The sequence below is a fragment of the Apodemus sylvaticus genome, chromosome 1, assembly GCF_947179515.1.
Source record: "Apodemus sylvaticus chromosome 1, mApoSyl1.1, whole genome shotgun sequence".
NCBI classification, from domain to species: Eukaryota; Metazoa; Chordata; class Mammalia; order Rodentia; family Muridae; genus Apodemus; species Apodemus sylvaticus.
Genome location: NC_067472.1, coordinates 100,341,352 through 100,360,387, shown reverse-complemented (window position 1 = coordinate 100,360,387; position 19,036 = coordinate 100,341,352). Strand labels below are relative to the sequence as shown.

The following is a 19,036-nucleotide window of genomic DNA, read 5'->3' as shown; positions in this document are numbered from 1 at the left end:
TCAGTAAATTAGAGCTTTTACAATTTAATTTTGACAACTATGTAACTGGGTAAGGAAATGACACTTGTATGTCACATACAGACAAACATAAACAGAGCTTAGAGATTCCATTTAAATGTGCTGGGTACAAAATGAATTCAGTGAGCCTACCTCAACTACCTTTTCTGTTAAACAGAACAAGATTTTCTTCCTAGATTGCTAAATGTTTTACATATTTGTTTAAAAAAATTCCCCCTATTTTCCTTTCCAAGGAACTTTTGAAAGAGCAATGTTCATTTAAAAAAAATTTTTTTTGATGTCTTTGTGCAGCGACGTAAGAATGTGCCTCATTTTATTGTTTTGGTAGCATTTTAGATCCTTAAAAAATACGTATTGCTATGCAATAATTATGGTGGATCAAAGATCATTAAAATTTAACAGTAAAACAAATAGAACATAAAATCCCTCTAAAGGGCGGAGCAGCTTTGCTTGTCTGCAGACGCCATGCCTGCTTTAAATCTTTTTATTATAGCTTTCTCTGACCCTTCTTTAGTGATAGAAAACTGGTTCTTTGGAAAAGGAAAAATTTGAAAATATCTTAAAAATTAGTGAGAAAAATTTAAATCAGAAATGAAGTTTATTTTTCTGTCTATCTAAAACACACTAGACATTTTCTGAATGTTGTTATGTATGATATGAGAGGAATATGTGATTATAGGTCTCTAGGTTAAAAATTACCCACCAGAAGGCATATAGAGCAATTTAATTTGCTTCAATGGCTTTAAGTTTGAATTAGATAAGAATTCTGAGAGGCAGTTATTTTCACCAGAGTAGGAAAAAAAGTGCTTATCTTTTCATGTGAATTACTAGCAGTTTAGTGCTGTGCTCAAAAGTCAAAGTATGTCTTCCTTATGAGTATGAGCTTTTTACTTCCACTTTTTTACTTTTATGTGACTGATCCTAAATTCACTGCTTTAACACCAGTAATTCTAGTAATTCACAGATGTTGACCATTTGCAGTGCTTTCTTTTAAGACAGTTTTGCTGAAAGAAAATGAATAACGTAGAGTGAACTATAGACATCATTTTCATATATAAATCTTAGAAAATACAATGAACACTTCTGTCTTTTCAGATAGGTTGATAAATAATTCTTGGAAATAATTTATTTGACATATAGCAATAATTCAAAAATTGAACATTAATATCCAAATGAGGCCTCTGCACAAAAATTTTTCTTAATTTTTAAAATTAGTCATGAATGATGTCAACTTATATCTGAAAGGTTTCAGGTTTGGACTTCAAGGGGACACTGGTGGACTGCATTATTTGAATTTTTAAGATTTATCTTGAGGCAAGGTTTCTCTAACACTGCTGCCTTGAAGTCACAAAGACCTACCCTGCCTGTGTGCCAGGATTAAGGATTTTCTCTCTCTCCCCTTTCTTTCTTTCTTTCTTTCTTTCTTTCTTTCTTTCTTTCTTTCTTTCTTTCTTTCTTTCTTTCTTTCTTTCTTTCTTTCTTTCTTTCTTTCTTTCTTTCTTTCTTTCTTTCCTTCTTTCCTTCTTTCCTTCTTTCCTTCTTTCCTTCTTTCCTTCTTTCCTTCTTTCCTTCTTTCCTTCTTTCCTTCCTTCCTTCCTTCCTTCCTTCCTTCCTTCCTTCCTTCCTTCCTTCCTTCCTTCCTTCCTTCCTTCCTTCCTTCCTTCCTTCCTTCCTTCCTTCCTTCTCTCTCTCTCTCTCTCTCTCTCTCTCTCTCTCTCTCTCTCTCTCTCTCTCTCTCTCTTTCTTTCTATCTTTCTGCCTGTCTTCTCTCCCTGCCTCCCTCTCTTACTCCCCTCTTCCTTCCTTTCTTTTTGAAGAGATTTATTAGAAGAGATTAATGTCATAGCAAGTCAGTAGCATGGTAGGAGCTGTGAGCAGGATCAGTTTCTGTGGAAGAGTGGTATTGCTTCTTATAGGTTGTCTTAGTCAGGGTTTCTATTGTTGAGATGAAACATGATGAACAAAAGCAGCTTTGGTAGGAAATGCTGCTTATTCATCTACATCACTAAGCAGCATCAAGGCAGGAACTCAAAACAATGCAGGGACTCGGAGGTAGGAGCCGATGCAGGGGCCATGAGGCATGCTGCTAACTGGCTTGCTTCTCATGGCACACTTCAGTGTTCTCCACTTGTGGCTGAGAGCTGAAGGGCAAGGCAGGGATGTGGGCAGAGCCGGACGTTTCTCTCTTGGTGGTGAGGAGAAGAATGGAAAATGGTGGAGCTGAAGGGATTCTTGATGACTGGTGAAGCTGTTTAAAAGTCTTGGGATTGAGCATAGTTTAGCTTTGTTTCTTACTCTCTCTATTTCTTTTTAAAATTATATATTTTCTTTATTTACATTTCTCGAAAAGCCCCTGTGCCATACCCTTTCCCTCTGCTCACTCACTCCCGTTTCCCTGTCCTAGCATTCCCCCACACTGGGGCAAGGAGCCACAACAGGTCCAAGGGCCTCTCATCTCATTGATGTCTGACAAGGCCATCCTCTGCTACATATGTGGTTGGAGTCATGGTTCCTTCCATGTGTACTCTTGGTTGGTGGCTTAGTCTGTGGGTGCACTGGGATTACTGGCTGGTTCATATTGTTTTTCCTCCTATGGAGCTGCAAACCCCTTCAGATTCTTGGGTCCTTTCTAGCTTCGCCATTGTGGACTCTGTACTCAGTCCAATGGTTGGTTGAGAGCATCCACCTCTGTATTTGTCATGAACTGGCAGAGCCTCTCAGGAGACAGTGATATCGGGCTCCTGTCAGCAAGCACTTGTTGACTTCCACAATAGTGTCTAGGTTTGGTATCTGTATATGGGGTGGATCCCCAGGTGGGGCAGTCTCTAGATGGCCTTTCCTTTAGTCTCTGCTCCACACTTTGTCTCTGTATTTTCTCCCAGGGGTATTTTGATCCCCATTCTAAGAAGGACTGAAGTATCCACACTTTGTTTTTCCTTCTTGAGCTTCATGTGGTCAGTGAATTTTATCTTGGATATTCCATGCTTCTGGGCTAATATCCACTTATCAGTGAGTGCATACCATGTGTGTTCATTTGTGATTGGGTTACCTCACTCAGGATGATATTTTCTAGTTTCATCCATTTGTCTAATAACTTCATAAATTCATTGTTTTTAATAGCTGAGTAGTACTCCATTGTGTAAATGTGCCACATTTTTCTGTATTCATTCTTCTGTTGAGGAACATCTGGGTTCTTTTCAGCTTCTGGCTATTATAAATAAGGCTGCTGTGAACATAGTGGAGCCTGTGTCCTTATTACATGTTGGAGCATCTTCTGAGTATATGCCCAGGAGTGGTATAGTTGGGTCTTATGATAATAACTATGTCCAGTTTTCTGAGGAACTGCCAAACTGATTTCCAGAGTGGCTGTATCAGCTTGCAATCTCACCAGCAATGGAGGAGAATTTCTTTTTCTCTACATTCTCACCAGCATTTGCTGTTACCTGATTTTGGATCTTAGCCAATTTACCTGGTGTAAGGTGAAATCTCAGGGTTTTTTTTGATTTGCATTTCCCTGATGACTGAGGATGTTGAACATTTCTTTAGGTGCTTCTCGGCCATTCGGTATTCATCAGTTGAGAATTCTTTTTAATAGGGTTATTTGGTTCTCTGGAGTCTAACTTCCTGCATTCTTTGTATATATGGGATAAAGGCTATCTAGAGACTGCCCCACCTGGGGATCCATCCCATATACAGTTACCAAACCCAGGAACTACTCTGGATGCCAACAAGTGCTTGCTAACATTAGCCTGATATAGCTGTCTCCTGAGAGGCTCTGCCAGTGCATGACAAACACAGAGGTAGATGATCTCAGCTAACCATTGGACTGAGCACAGGGTCCCCAATGGAGGAGCTCTCTAGAAGGTGAGGACCCAAGGAGCTGAAGGGGTTTGCAGCCCCATAGGAGGAACAACAATATGAATCACTCAGTACCCCCAGTGCTCCCAGAGACTAAGCAAACCAGAGTACACATGGAGGGTCCCATGACTCCAGACACATATGTAGCAGAGGATGGCCGTGTCAGACATCAATGAGAGGAGAGGCCCTTGTACCTGTGAAGTCTCTTTGCCTCAGTGTATGGGAGTGCCAGGTTAGGGAAGCAGGAGTGAATGAGTTAGTGAGAAGGAGGAGGGGGTATGGGACAGGGGGTTTTCAGAGGACAAATGAGGAAAGGGGATAACATTTGAAATGTAAATAAAGAAAATATCTAGTTAGAAAAAAAAAGAAAATTTAAGACTCTAAAAAAGAAATTAAAAAATAAATAAAAAGAAATGACCACAAGATGGCAGTAAAGTATAACACAAGAGTTTTATTAGTTGAGCTGTCCTTGGCTTTGGGTAACACCCAGAAACTATGTCCTTTATTGTTCTTTAACTCCAGCCCTACCCAAATCCCTGCCTCATAGCAGGGTTTTAACTGAGGCTTAAGTAAAACGAGAAAAAAGTAGTTCTATACATGCATAGTTACAAATTTTTAGTTAAAAAAACCCAAATAGTTTTTAAATTTTATTTTTTCATTAATTAATTTATTTATTCACTTTATGTTCTAATCACTGACTCCCTCTTCTTGGTCTCCCTCACACAGCCCCTCCATCTATTCACCTCTCTCTTGTCCTCTGAGAGGGTGAAAGCCCCACAGAGTATCCACCTACCCTGGTACATCAAGTCTCTAATACGGTTAGGCCCATTCTCTCCTATTGGAAAGAATTAATTTAAGATTAAACTAAGTTTACATTTATTTATTTATTTATTTATTTATTTATTTATTTATTTATTGACAGAATCTCTTTATGTAACTCTGGCTGTCCTGGAATTTGCTATGTAGAACAGGCTGGTGTTGAACTCAGAGTTGCTTCCCTCCGACTCCTAAGTGCTAGTATTAACGGGGTGGACCACCACACAAGGTTTAGAATTTCAAAGGTTTCAGATTTACTATTTTTTTGAGTGTGTGTGTCTATGTGTATGTGTATGTGTATGCGTGTGTGTGTGTGTGTGTGTGTGTGTGTGTGTGTGTGTGTGTGTGTGTATGTGTGTGTGCCCCTGTGGAGGCCAGAAGAGTGCATTGGATCTTCTGCAGTAGAAATTACAGGTGGTTTTATGCTACATGATATGAGTTGTAGGAACTGATCTTGGGTCTTCTTAACTTCTGAGCCGTCTTTGCTGCCTCTTTGCTTTTATTATGATTTATATTTGCCCTATACTTTCGTATTGCTTGATATAATGCTTAATTGAAAAACTGAGTAGCATATTTTGTATATTTTAATAAACTCTTAACTGGAACTTTTGGTAAAATAGTAGTTTGGAGAATACTTATAGGATGATTCTAAACTCCTAGGAAAAAAATCCAATCTCTGTTTAATTGGTTGGATGTAATTGTCTGAGATACAAAAATGCTCACCACAGAAGAGAATGCAACAGATGACAAGAAAACTGACAAGGAACTCTCAAGTGTTTTGAATATTTATACTACTTCACTGTATTAATGCAAGAGAAATTCTGCATTGGGGAAATCAATGGATGTTTGAGCAGTTTTGGCAGGATAATTTAAAATTATTAAAAATTTCCTCTTTTTGGCCCTCTAGATACAGGACAGGGTTATTTGCCCTTTTGAATGCAGCACACATCCTTTTAAAACTGCTTGCTGCCTCTTGAAATAGCTCTAGGGCAAGCTCTAGTTTGTATCTATTGCTTAGCACAAATGTCAGTCCTTGAGTTGCAGCTGCTGTCTGAGTGTCAATCACTTGGAGAATTTCATGGAAGTAACTAGAGCTGTACCCTTGGCTGCTCTGTTCTCTTATATTTATGGTTTCCTTAACTACTTTCATAATTTGAGTGGTTGTATTCATTATGATGTCTTTTTCAAAATCCTCCACAGAAGGTGCATTTACTTGTGATTTTTGAGAAGTAATAACATGTTTGGAATAGTTGATAGAAAATGGTTTCTTTGTATCACGGTATCTGATTTTACTGACAATGTGAGGCTGCTGTTTAAAATGCTCCAGAAGAATGTTCTCAAGGTCAACATCAACATTAGGATCATCAGCAATTGGGAGTGAGGGAGGCAGCACAGTGGAGATATTCTCTGACCAGATTTTGTGGAACATATCTCTTAGTTCCTTCTCATGTAACACGGTGCTCTTGCCAGACATGGAGAGTTCTCTGAATTTTTCTTGTAACTTATGCTCAATTTTTCCTTTTTGCACCTTTATAAGGTCTTGAATCTTCTTTCCATTTATTACATCCTCACATTTTCTGATGGTTTCAACCACAAGTTCCTTTTTAAGAGTCTTTAAATCATCTTCAAATTTTCTTCTCCATGGAGCCAATGTATCTCTATCTTGGTCTTCTCGAAAATATTTTTCAAGTTCTTGCTTAATGGCTTCATATTTTCTTACAACTTGACATTCAACTGAACTTCTTGGGATCTCCTGAGCTAACTCATTCCAAATCTGTTTGATTAGCTGATTCTGCAAGTCCAGCACATAGTTTCTCAGTTCCCAGGTCCAAGCATTGTATGTGGTCTCCAGTTTAGCCACAGCCACAACTTCCTGGGTATTCTTGAATCTGAAGATGAAGTTCTCCTTCACCAAGGCCTTCCATAAATCCCATATTCGAACTTTAAATTCTGATATCTTCAGAATACTTTCTTTGGATTCTTCCTTGGCAAACTTAAGAATCCTGCTTTTTAGCTGCTGGACATTATGGCTATAGCAGGGATTGGGAGGGGCCATTGGGGGATAACCTTCCCACAGATGAGCAAAATAATGGATGTGGGTTCTGATGTCAAACTTAATGACGTCACTGAAACAGTGTACATCTGAGCACTGTTCACATCGAGCTGCAGCAAGTGCCATTCCATCCAATTTCTCTTGTAGCTGCTGTCGCTTGGCCAAACTTTGATTTGTATCTATGGTTTCTTCTGTGTTCTGATGAACAAATAGGCAACCTGGGGTGGTATTCAGTTGTTTCATCCTGAGAAAGGCATGAACAGCTATTTGCAGGACATCTTGTATTTCTGATAGGTTTGGTCCCCAAATATTGACTAGAGTTAAATTCCCAAGTGCAGTGATAAAAGTTGCCAGCTCATTTTCCTTACTCCGTGCTTTGTTCATGGGCTGTAGAGCCTTTAGGCCTTCTGAGTCTACAACAAGCAAAAAGTCAAAGCCCACCTCTTCTCTGAATATCTCTTCTACCTTCAGGAGCTGCATGTAGGCCCCTTGGTTATACTTCCTAGTACCGAGGCTGAACTGCAGCCCGAACATGGCATGCAGCAGAGTGGACTTCCCTGAGTTCTGCAGGCCAAGGACTGAGAGAACAAATACCTTTTTGTCTCCGAGTTTCTCAGAGACCTTGTCAAAAACAGCTGCTACCCACTTCAAGGGCACATAAGAAGCATCCCCATCCATCAGCTCAATAGGGACTCCAGATACCATCAGATCAGCAGCTATTTGGGGAACAGACAGATACAGTGGATTTGTTTGGGAAGAAGTTTCTTCTAGAGCTTCATATATCTGGCCTAACTCCCTCAGAAGATGCTCAGGTGCCAGGGTAGAATCACAGATTTCTCTGGAAATAGCTTCTAGATCAGCCTCCCAGCGTCTGATGGAGCCTGTCTTTGATTGCTTCAGCTTCTCTGTTTGCACCTGAGTCAGCAGAAAATGGTGCCTCTGGTGGAGGTTTTCTAAGTCTGTCTTGGTTAGTTCCTCTATTAACAGACTCAGTCTCTGTAGAAAGTAGAGCTCAGTGTGAGTTTCTGGGTGTGACTGGAGACTTTGAAGGAATGACTCCATCAGGCCATTAAGATGAACTACTTTGTGATATTGTTCCCAACGTATATTCTGCTTTTCCTTTTCAATTTCATTCTTGTACTGTTCAATATTCTTGTTCCCCTTTTCTCTAAGTTGGTAGAATTCCTGGTCCTTCTTGCACCAATCATGCCATAGCTGTCCCTGAAGAGGCAGTAGGTTTTCTTTAATCTGAGATAATTTCACTTTTCTTAAGAGATCTACAATGCTGTTTGCTTTTCTTCCTGCTTCCTTCAAGTGTCTCTGGTCTTCATCAATGATGAATCCATAATTCCTAGCAATGTTGGCACAGTTATTCAAACTGCATGGGGATGCAGACTCTTTCAGTAGCTGTGCTAATGTAGCTGTGATTTTATCAGCTAATTCTACCTTGTTTAGATTTTTGATGCCAATTCTTACCTTGTTTGGAGCATACTTCTCATCCAGAATATTTTCTACATTTTCAAACAGACAAATGAGAGGTTTGTGTGGATTCCAAAATTTATGTAAAGTAGATGTGTTCATTTTAGCACTTCCTGAACCATTTTCTGAAGCTGACAGGAGGAGTACAGTGACAGAGGAGACCTCATGCAAGAACTTAGCTTGCTTTTCATGTATTTCAGCATTTCCATGGAGATTGGTGAAGGCAATGCAGTTTTCAAATCTGTCCTCAGCTCTCCCACCTGGACAGAACCAGCATATTTCCACCATTCCTGCCATTAACAGACAGTTTTTGTTGTTTTTCCCAAAATAATTATGAAAAAAATGGTCATGTTTGCCCTTACTCAGGAGGAAATTCAGAATCTGTGACTTAGATGTAGAGACAAAATTTCCAATTCTTATGAATGATACAATGTGTGTAGGCTGTAAGCTAATTGGTTGGTTATCATAATTTTTAATTTTTGTCTCCCAACCTAACTTTTCCACCTCCTTCCAGCTTTTTCTGATTTGTCCAAGAGACCAAAGAGGGATTTCAACTTGGGAACTGTGTGGATTTGGCACCAAAAATGGGAGAGCAAATTGACAAATGGAAAGTTTGGTTAAGATAAACTGTCTTGTGAAGTCATCAGCACAGTGGAAAATTGCCATTTGGATGTCCATTGGGTGAATGCAAGTTGGTATTGGAGCTGAATGTCCTTCCTTAATCATGAAAAAACCTTCAAACTTTGACAAATTTCTTTCTGACTCTATAGTTACTGCCTGGGACAGATTAGAAATTGTCTTTCTGTAAACAAGGAATCTTAAATTATAATCCAATGCCAATAGCTTCTCCAGAAAACAATATGGTAGCTCCCGCTCAGCTGTAGGTTGAATGTCAAGGAAGGAGATCTTCTTTATCAAAAGAAAATGGACTTTGGTCATCTTCTTGGCATAATAACATTCTAGATTAAGCCGCTGGATCAAGTCGTTAAAGCATTGATTTTTATTTGTTTCTTCTGTATCGTTGATTGTTTGAGGTTTTGCCCAATGAGTAGTAGATCCGCTGGGTTTCATTGAAAAAATTAAATTCTGAATCTTCTAGAAACAAACAGAAATAGTGATAATATTTGTTACCACTCTATGATAAAAAGGCTTATTTAAGCTTATAATTTATGCATGAATGACTATATTAATCATTTAGAAAATCTAGCTCATTTTCTGTTGGGCACTTGTTTGATCAAGGGATGAAACATAATTTAGAACTTAGCATTGAAGGGCTTAAAACTAAAAGTTTTAAATATGGTTATGTTTACATATGTTATATATATATATGTATATATGTATATGTATATGTATATGTATATGTATATGTATATGTATATGTATATGTATATGTATATATATAACTATATATGAATATATGGTTAACCAGACTACACTGTTGTGCAAGTGAAGTCATAATTACAACAAATTCAAAATGCACTTGTAACACAAAAAGTAATAATTAGATTTTCCAGGGACACAAAGGGAAAGAAAGACTACTTAACTGATGTATCAGATTAAAAAAATGTTCTTGGGAGTAAAATGGAATCTGGAGAGAAGTTAAGAGAAACCCACTATAATGAAGATATTTATTATATATTCTGCATATTATTATCCTTAAAGGATTTGGATTATTCTCCGACAGTGTGAGGATTCCTAGAAACAGTAGAGCTAAGGCAAACATGCATGAAAGTTGTATACATTAAGGTAACATTAAGGTATCGTGAACATAGGTACAGAATAAAACCCTGGGATTAGTAAGGAAATGAATGGGATTTTATTCAGTAACGTTTAACTGAGTACTGAATTGAGCTTCATCCTTTGGATAAACCATTTTTAGAGAAGAATGGTTCAGGAAAATCTATCACCAAGCATATAAGCACTCAGAAATGAACAGAAAGCTAGATTTCCTTAGGACTTGGTTCTCCTCCAGATCTGACTCCTAGGAGGCACATTGGTACCAACACAGAATGACTCTGGTACATTGTAGGATACAGTTTTCCACAAACTTCTGAGATTTTGGGCATCTTTATGGTCTGGATATTTCACTCTTTTCTAGAGTAGACAGACATACTTGCCCCAGATATGATTACAAACCTTTGACAATTTAGCTTCATCTGGTTTTGTTTCATTGTCTTGTTTTCTCTTGTTTGGCTTTTTCCCAGACTTTCCCATGGATGTTTCAGCTTTAGGGGTAAAATAATGTTCATTAATTTTATAATTAATAAAGCATAAAAGACCTTTTTCCTATCTATAAATCTTTTTGACTCAAACAGCTTAATCTAAATAAATTTAACATTAATATTTCTCAGTTATGACTCAAGAAAATACATGAATGTTTTATTTTTATAGGAATGATTAGGAAATATGAGTAACAATCTCATGAGATTGGGGTGTGAGGCATAAAAACACAATAGTAATAATAATAATAATAATAATAATAATGACAATCATCACCATCACCGCTACCATCATCGTCAAATAAGCCTACTTCAAATGAAAAGCCTCTGCACAGTAAAGGAAACAGAATTCCAGAGTGAAAAGGCAACATATGGGAAGAGAGACAATATTTTCAAACTATCTTATGAGGGGCTAATGTTTTAAATATTTAAGAATATCTTACAACTTAAGGGCAAACAAACAAAAACTTGAAACAACCCATTCGTGAAATTGTGTCTCTGTCTTTCCTTACCCATGTAAGGCATTCTCTATTGGCTTTAAGAAAATGAAATGCCCACTTAGGTGGAAGGAAAAAAATAGGCAAAAGAATTCAATAGACATTGTCCAAAACAACAACAACAAAAAGATTATAAAAGTGGCCAAGTACCAAAAATGCTATTGCAAATCAAACTACAATTAGGAACTACTTTACACTTCATATAAGATTCCTCCAATCAAAAAAAAAATGAAAAATAATAGATGCTAGAGGAGTGGCAAAAAAATCTGAAAATTTGTTCATAGCTAGAGGGAATCCAAAATGGTTCAGCTTCTGTAGAAAAATTTGATATTTCCTTTAAACATTAAACACCCCCCCCCCATGTATATAACTTTTTTTTTTAAAAAAATTTATTTACTCTTAATGGTCAGGGGGAATATGTGTACCACTGTGCATATATTGAAGTCATGCTTTGTGGAGTCACTTCCCTCCTTCTACCTCTATGAGTCATTGAGCCATAGCAGTAGTAAAAAAGTATATATTAGAATTTCCACTTGTAAATGTATGCCCAAGAGACTAGGTACTTTAGCAAGTACTTGTAAGGGCATATTAATAATAGCAATATCCCCAGTAGACAAAAGGTAGTAGCAACTTAAATATGCATTAGCAGTGGAGTGGAAAAATCAAGTATTATAAATATATACAAATAATATCATTCACTTATAAAATATGAATTATCACTGCAATAATGAAGCTCAAAAGTGAAGAGTTAAAAAAAGCAAAAGATTATACTCACATTCTATTTGGATGAAATATCTACAATGTATAAGTACATAGACATATATCATTACTGGTTTCTACAATCTAGAAGGAGTAGAGAGTGAGGAGCCAGGAGAACCTCCTTACTGAGTTCTGTGTTCTAGAGTAATGAACCATATTGTGAATTTCCTAAATGGGATTAAATTGTTTCTTTTAAAATATATTGTCTTATATTATATGAATTTCACCTGATTTATTATTACTATTTTAAGTAGATGATGGTGGTGATGTTGATGATGATGTGTTATCTATGTCATGTGTACATCTGGAAATTGGCGGACAATTTAAGGGAGCTCATTGTTGTTGTTTTCTACTTAACAGGGATTCCAGGGATCGAATTTAGGTTTTCAGTCTTGTGTGGCAAGTGTTTGATTACTGAGCTCACTCACTAGCCCAAGATTATTGGTTTGAAACCATCAAGAAACACAGCTCCCTTTATATGTGATGCTGGCAAAATCTCTAGAAATATTTATGATAGGATGATTTTTGCGAGTGTCTTAAACATGTCTAGTAAAAAGAGGGATGGATTCATTTAAGACTCACATTTTACCATTTTTGAAATGATCATTTCTGCCAGATTTCGTTGGTTTATGGCTATCAGAACATCATGGGTCACAGTCTTGGAGTATTCCTCTCCATAGTGCTGGATCAGTGTTTCAGCAAGTAATGCTGCGGTGTTAGCCTTCTGCAGAGTACCTCGTTTAATGTGGCTGTAGTCTTTAGCAAGAGTTATATTTTTCAGTTGGTATTTAAACTTTCCCATCTCTTCCTCTGTAAGGTCTTCAAGGATGTTAGGAAGGAATGCTTCCCAATTGCATTCCATTTTGTGAATCCTGAAGAAATGAAAGACCAGCAGTTACTGACCTGAGATGGAAAGATCACTGTAGTTAACCCCAGGAATGACTGAAATTATGACATATTTTGAAGGTAGGTCAGAAAAAGAGAAGTAGAGATGCTTATTAGTCTGCTTGTGCTATGACAAACCACCTGGCAGAAACCTTCTATGGGAGGAAGCTTTAGTTCTCCTTACAGCTCAATGGAGCACAGCCCATCATTGCAAGGAAGTCATGCTGGGAGGAGTTCCAGGTGGTTGGTCACATTTAATTGTGGTCAGGAAAGGATAGAGAATGCTAGTTCTCACCTTGCTTTCTCCTTTTTATTCAACCCAGGAGGCCATCCATGGGAGAGTGGCGCCCACTTCAGGGTCGGTCCTCCTACTTTAAGTATCCTTATCTAGAAATCTCTCTTGGACACTACCAGACACTTGTCTCTTTGTCTCCTAGATGCTGTGAGATTGATAATCAATATTAACTGTCACAATGTGAGATCAGATTGACTTGCAGATGCTCAGAAAATGTGCCCCAGATTCTTACACTAAGGAATGTGCCTAAGTATTATAAATATATACAAATAATATCATTCATTTATAAAATATGGATTATCACTGCAATAATGTAGCTCAAAATAATATCATGGATACTAAGGCATGTGGCACTACTCCTGGTCAGAGTTGTTTATTATTATGAACTTCCTTTCTGTGAGAGCTCAACTTATTCCATCACATATACACAAAATGTATTTCTCAAGAATTCAAAGCTTCTTGTTTTCCTTCCCTATTCCACACTACTTTGCTCTACCACTAAAATTCTTCAGAGTATTAGATAATGTCTGTGGGGGAATTGGATGGGTCTTACAGAGGTTTGTGTTATGATGAAAAGGGAAGAAAAGTAGACATTGTTTCCAGGTAGGCTGAGAAAAAAAAAAGAGTATTCATAGTGAATGTGACCTTAGCAGAAAAATGAAACCATTCATGTGTGTTTTATTTGCATGTCTTTGGTACTTTAGGTGACTCTATTTACATATGGTAATTGAGGCCAACATTAGGATTAAGGCAAATCAATTTTTGATTTTATTTGTAACTATATGAATCTTAACTTTTCTATTCTTTTTTTGTTTTGTTTTGTTTTTTGGATTTGTTTTTGTTGAGACAGGGTTTCTCTGTATAGCCCTGGCTGTCTTGGAACTCACTCTGTAGACCAGGTTGGCCTCGAACTCAGAAATCTGCCTGCCTCTGTCTCCCAGAGTACTGGGATTACAGGCGTGCGCCATCACCGCCCAGCTAACTTTTCTATTCTTAATACTCCTGTTACCTCTACTTTATCCTAACTAGAAAATTTTTCTAGGTGAATAAACATTTGAAATTAATATTGATAAATTAATATCATCAGTATCTATTATACTATCTTTCCTAATCTGTCTCATCTTTCTCAATAAAACCCTGAAAATTATTATTTTTAATTATGTTACTATATAAAATAACAGGTTTTAGTATAACATTAACATACATATAAATCATTGTGTTTTATACATATTCACATTTCTACCTCCCTTGTTATTGATCTCCCTCTTCTCAATAATTTCCCTCTGGTTTTATGATATCTATCTATCTATCTATCTATGTATGTATGTATCTACTATCTGTCTCATTAAATCTAGTTAATGCATATGAGAAAAAGCATGCACTATTGTTCTTCCTCTTTACCCCTCTTCTTTCTTCCCTCCCATTTATGTCCTATATATTTATGAATACATGAGACAAACTATGCTTTATTTGTCTAGGTCTGCCTTATTTCATTTACTACAATGGTACTTAGTTCTATCCATTTTCTTGCAAATCACATAATTGAATGCTTCTCATAACTGAAACTCTATTATATACATGTACCACATTTTCTTAATCTATTCATCTATTGGTAGATGTCTAGGTTGGTTCTATATCTATGGATACAAAAATATCTTTCCAGCCATTTGCATCGGGGAGCTGGGCAGCTCTACAACCTTCTGTGCAAGGCCCACCAGGAGAGAGTAATCTCCCAGCAGCTCTTTCACTTCTGAGCACAGAGGTGTGGTCTCCACCTTCTCTCTGGAGGGGAACAGCTAGGAGCACACAGGGCATAAGATCAGTGGGGCATCTGGGATGGAAGTCTTCCTGCCACCATTTGCACTGGGGAGTTGGGTGGCTCCTCAGCCTTCTGTGCACAGACCAGAAGAGAGTTGGTCTCCCAGTAGTACAGACACAGGCTTACAGGCCCACAGGAGGGACAAGCTCCAGCCAGAGACAGTAAGACCAACTCACACAAGAGATAGCCAGATGGCAAAAGGCAAGCACAAGAACCCTACTAACAGAAACCAAGACTACTTGGCAACATCAGAACCCAGTTCTGCCACCACAGCAAGTCCTGGATATCCCCACACACCAGAAAAGCAAGAGTTGGATTTAAAATTGTATCTTATGATGGTGATAGAGGGCTTCAAGAAGGATTTAAATTACTCCCTTAAAGAAATACAGGAGAAAATGTGTCAACAGGTAAAAGCCCTTAAAGAGGAAACACAAAAATCCCTTAAAGAATTACAGGAAAATACAACAATCAATAGAAGGAACTGAACAAAACCATCCAGGATCTAAAAGTGGAAGTAGAAACAATGAGGAAGTCACAAAAGGAGACAACTCTGGAGATAGAAAACCTTGGGAAGAAATCAGGAGTCATAGATGCAAGCACCATAACAGAATGCAAGAGATAGAAGAAAGAATCTCAGGTACTGAAGATACAATAGAAAATATTGACTCAATAGTCAAAGAAAATGTAAAATGCAAAAATCTTATAACCCAAAACATCCAGGAAATTTAGGACACAATGAGAAGACCAAACCTAAGGATTATAGGTAAAGAAGTGAGCAAAGATTTACAACTTAAAGAGCTAGTAAATATCTTCAACAAAATTAGAGAAGAAGACTTCCCTAACCTAAAGAAAGAGATGCCCATGAACATACAAGAAGCCTACAGAACTCCAAACTGACTGGACCAGACCAGAAAGTCCTCCAGGAACATAATAATCAAAACACCAAATGCACTAAACAAAGAAAGAATATTAAAAGCAGTAAGGGGAAAAGGCAAGTAACTTATAAAGGTAGACCTATCAGAATTATACCAGACTTCTCACCAGAGTCCATGAAAGCTAGAAGATCCTGAGTAGATCTCATATAGACCCCAAAAGAACACAAATGCCAGCCCAGACTACTACACCCAGCAAAACTCTCAGTCACCATAGATGGAGAAACCAAGATATTTCATAAATGTACTGGCTGGTTTTGTGTGTCAACTTCACATAGGTTGGAGTTATCACAGAGAAAGGAGCTTCAGTTAGGGAAGTGCCTTCATGAGATCCAGTTGTGGGGCATTTTCTCAATTAGTGATCAAGTGGGGAGGGTCCCTTGTGGGTGGTACCACCTTTGGGCTGGTGCTCTTGGGTTCTATAAGAAAGCAGGCTGAGCAAGTCAGGGGAAGCAACCAAGTAAGAAACATCCCTCCATGGCCTCTGCATCAACTCCTGCTTCCTGACCTGCTTGAGTTCCAGTCCTGACTTCCTTTAGTGATGAACTGCAACGTGGAAGTGTAAGCTCAATAAACCCTTTCCTCCCCAACTTGCTTCTTGGTCATGATGTTTGTGCAGGAATAGAAACCCTGACTAAGACAAATTGGTACCAGCGTAGTGGGGTATTCCTGTGACAACCTGACCATGTTTTGGGGAGGACCGTGGAAGGACTTTGGAACTTTGAGCTAGAAAAGTCATTAGAATATTAAGAGCTCTGTGGAAAGTTCTGTAGGAACTTGAAAGACAATTTTAAGAACAGTGCAAAAGATGGAGGCCTGGCTTGTGAAATTTTAGAGGGAAGATTAAAGACTTTTACAGTGGCCATGTTTTGATTGTGAAGATTCTGTGGTTTTGGTTAGCTGGGGCTGAAGAATCAGCTGTGAGTAACAAGATACCAGAACCACTAAAGCAAACCTTTGTGTTACTGGGACTATTGATGCTGGTTAGTTGGAGCTAAGAAATTAGTGGTGATTAAGAAGAGACCAGCATCACTGAGATGAAATCTTCTTGGAAGTGTTTTCTGAGAGCACAGAGAGTGTGTTCCAGAGATAGCCACAGTTGTATTTTGTGCTGTGGCTGGACTTGGTACTGTGTAAGAGTCACCTAGATGGTACTGGTTTTGAAGGCATGAAGGGGTCATGAAGAGCAGCTGAGGCTCTTGGCACAGTGAGAGGCCACGGAAGGCCATTGGTGAAGGTGCAGCCTCAGTTGCAATTGATGGCCCAGGACTTGAAGGAGTCATGCATAGGAGCAGAGGCTTGTCACCATGAAGATAGCCTGTGAGAGGCTATTGGTGAAACCTAATTACAGTAGAAGTCAGCAGTGTTTTGGAGATGCCAATGCCATGAGATGACCACCAAGAATAGCAGCAGCAGTGGAGTACAGGCAGCTGGAACCTAGAAAATAAGGTGTGTGCTACAAAGGGCAGAGCTGGAGAAGTGACCCACACCCTTGGAGGAGCCCAGAAGACTGTGAGTTGGATCCCAGACATTGAACCATTGGAGTTTGAGTTTTGCTTTTGGTTGTGACTGTGCTCTGATATGTTTCCCTCTTGAAGGAAGAAAGTATTTTAGTGGAGCCCACAGTTAAAAGACTGAATTTTAAAGATATTGGACATTTTAAGGTGATTGAACTTTTAATATGTAAAGACTGTGGGACTTTTAAAGTAATTTAGATCTTGGGGATGAATAAGAAAGTAAGGGTTGAGGCTTAATAGTGATGTGTTTGTGTGTCAAGTTGACAAGGGGTCAATTGTACTGGCTGGCTTTGTGTGTCAACTTGACACAGATTGGAGTTATCACAGAGAAAGGAGCTTCAGTTGGGGAAGTACCTCCCTGAGATCCAGTTGTGGGGCATTTTCTCAATTAGTGATCAAGTGGGTGGCCCCTTGTGGGTGGTACCACTTTTGGGCTGGTGCTCTTGGGTTCTATAAGAGAGCAGGCTGAGCAAGCCAGGAGAAGCAAGCCAATAAGAAACATCCCTCCATGGCCTCTGCATCAGCTCCTGCTTCCTGACCTGCTTGAGTTCCAGTCTTGACTTCCTTTAGTGATGAACTGCAACGTGGAAGTGTAAGCTCAATAAACCCTTTCCTCCCCAACTTGCTTCCTGGTCATGATGTTTGTGCAGGAATAGAAACCCTGACTAAGACAATGATAAAACCAAATTTACACAATATCTGTCCACAAATCCAGCCCTTCAAAGGATAATAGATGGAAAATGCCAACACAAGGAGGGAAACTACACCCTAGAAAAAACAAGAAAGTAATCTTCTTCCAACAAACCCAAAAGAAAGTAACCACACAAACAAAAATAACATAAGAAATGACAGGAAGCAACAATCACTATTCCTTAATATCTCTTAACATCAATGGACTCAAATTTCCCAATAAAAAGACATATACTAACAGAAATATTTTTCATGTAAATCTTCATTTTTATCAGAAAATGTTTGTAATTCCTCTTTCAATTAATTTAGTAATGTTTTTATGTCTACCATTTTATTTGTATTATTTTCCATGACAATCTTTAATTTTAATAAGTTTTCCTATATATTTCTTCAATTTCATCAGAAATAATTTCCATGTATATCTTCAATTTTTTCAGAAAATATTTATAATCCCACTTTCAATCAGCTTAGGGATATTTTTATGTCTACCATTTTATCTGTATAATTTTTCCATGAAATAGTCAATCTTAACGTGTTTTTCTATATATTGCTTGAATTTTATCAGAAATATTTTCCATGTAAATCTTTAGTTTTACCTGAAAATGTTTATAAATCCACTTTCAATCAACTTAGAATTATTTTTATGCCTACCATTTTATCTGTATAATTTTCCATGACAATCTTCAATTTAAAATGTTTTTCTATATATTTCTTCAATCTTATCAGAAATATTTTCATGTAAATCTTCAACTTTGTCAGATAATGTTTGTAATTCCACTTTCAATTAACTTAGGAATACTTTTATGCCAATCATTCTTATATCTATATAAATTTTTCCATGATAATCTTCAATTTTAACCTGTTTTTCTACAGTTTTCTACAATTTTATCAGAAATACTTTCCATACAAATCTTCAATTCTATCATAAAATGCTTCTACTTCCTTTTTCAGTTAATTTAGCAATGTATTTTTTATGTCTACCATTTTACTCTTTAATTTTCCATGAAAACTGTCAATTTTAACATGTTTTCTATATATCTCTTCTATTTTATCAGAAATATTTTCCATGTAAATCTTCAATTTTATCATAAAATATTTTTACTTCCTTTTTCAATAAAAGAACATGCTTTTCAAAAAAATCTTTTCAATATGTTGATTTGGATTTATTCTGGTATATACTGATATGCTGAGGGAATATA

The 19,036-nt window shown here is 37.6% G+C and overlaps 1 protein-coding gene across 3 annotated transcripts in view; it reads right to left on the bottom strand.

Annotated features, from left to right (window-relative positions):
* Window positions 1-4,301: 4,301 nt before the first annotated feature.
* The window catches only part of LOC127663687 (interferon-induced very large GTPase 1-like), a 113,141-nt gene continuing 98,406 nt past the window's right edge, over window positions 4,302-19,036 (bottom strand). Inside the window, exons 2-4 of one of the 3 annotated variants that reach the window (XM_052155319.1) lie at window positions 12,282-12,571; window positions 10,361-10,449; window positions 4,302-9,319 (exon numbers count right to left, since the gene is read on the bottom strand). In XM_052155319.1, the coding sequence (XP_052011279.1) occupies window positions 5,528-9,319; window positions 10,361-10,449; window positions 12,282-12,561 (4,161 nt within the window). In that variant the 5' untranslated portion in view covers window positions 12,562-12,571 and the 3' untranslated portion in view covers window positions 4,302-5,527. Of the gene's footprint in view, window positions 9,320-10,360; window positions 10,450-12,281; window positions 12,572-19,036 lie in introns of those variants that run through there. The other 2 variants (XM_052155328.1, XM_052155339.1) reach the window with 2 other exon arrangements.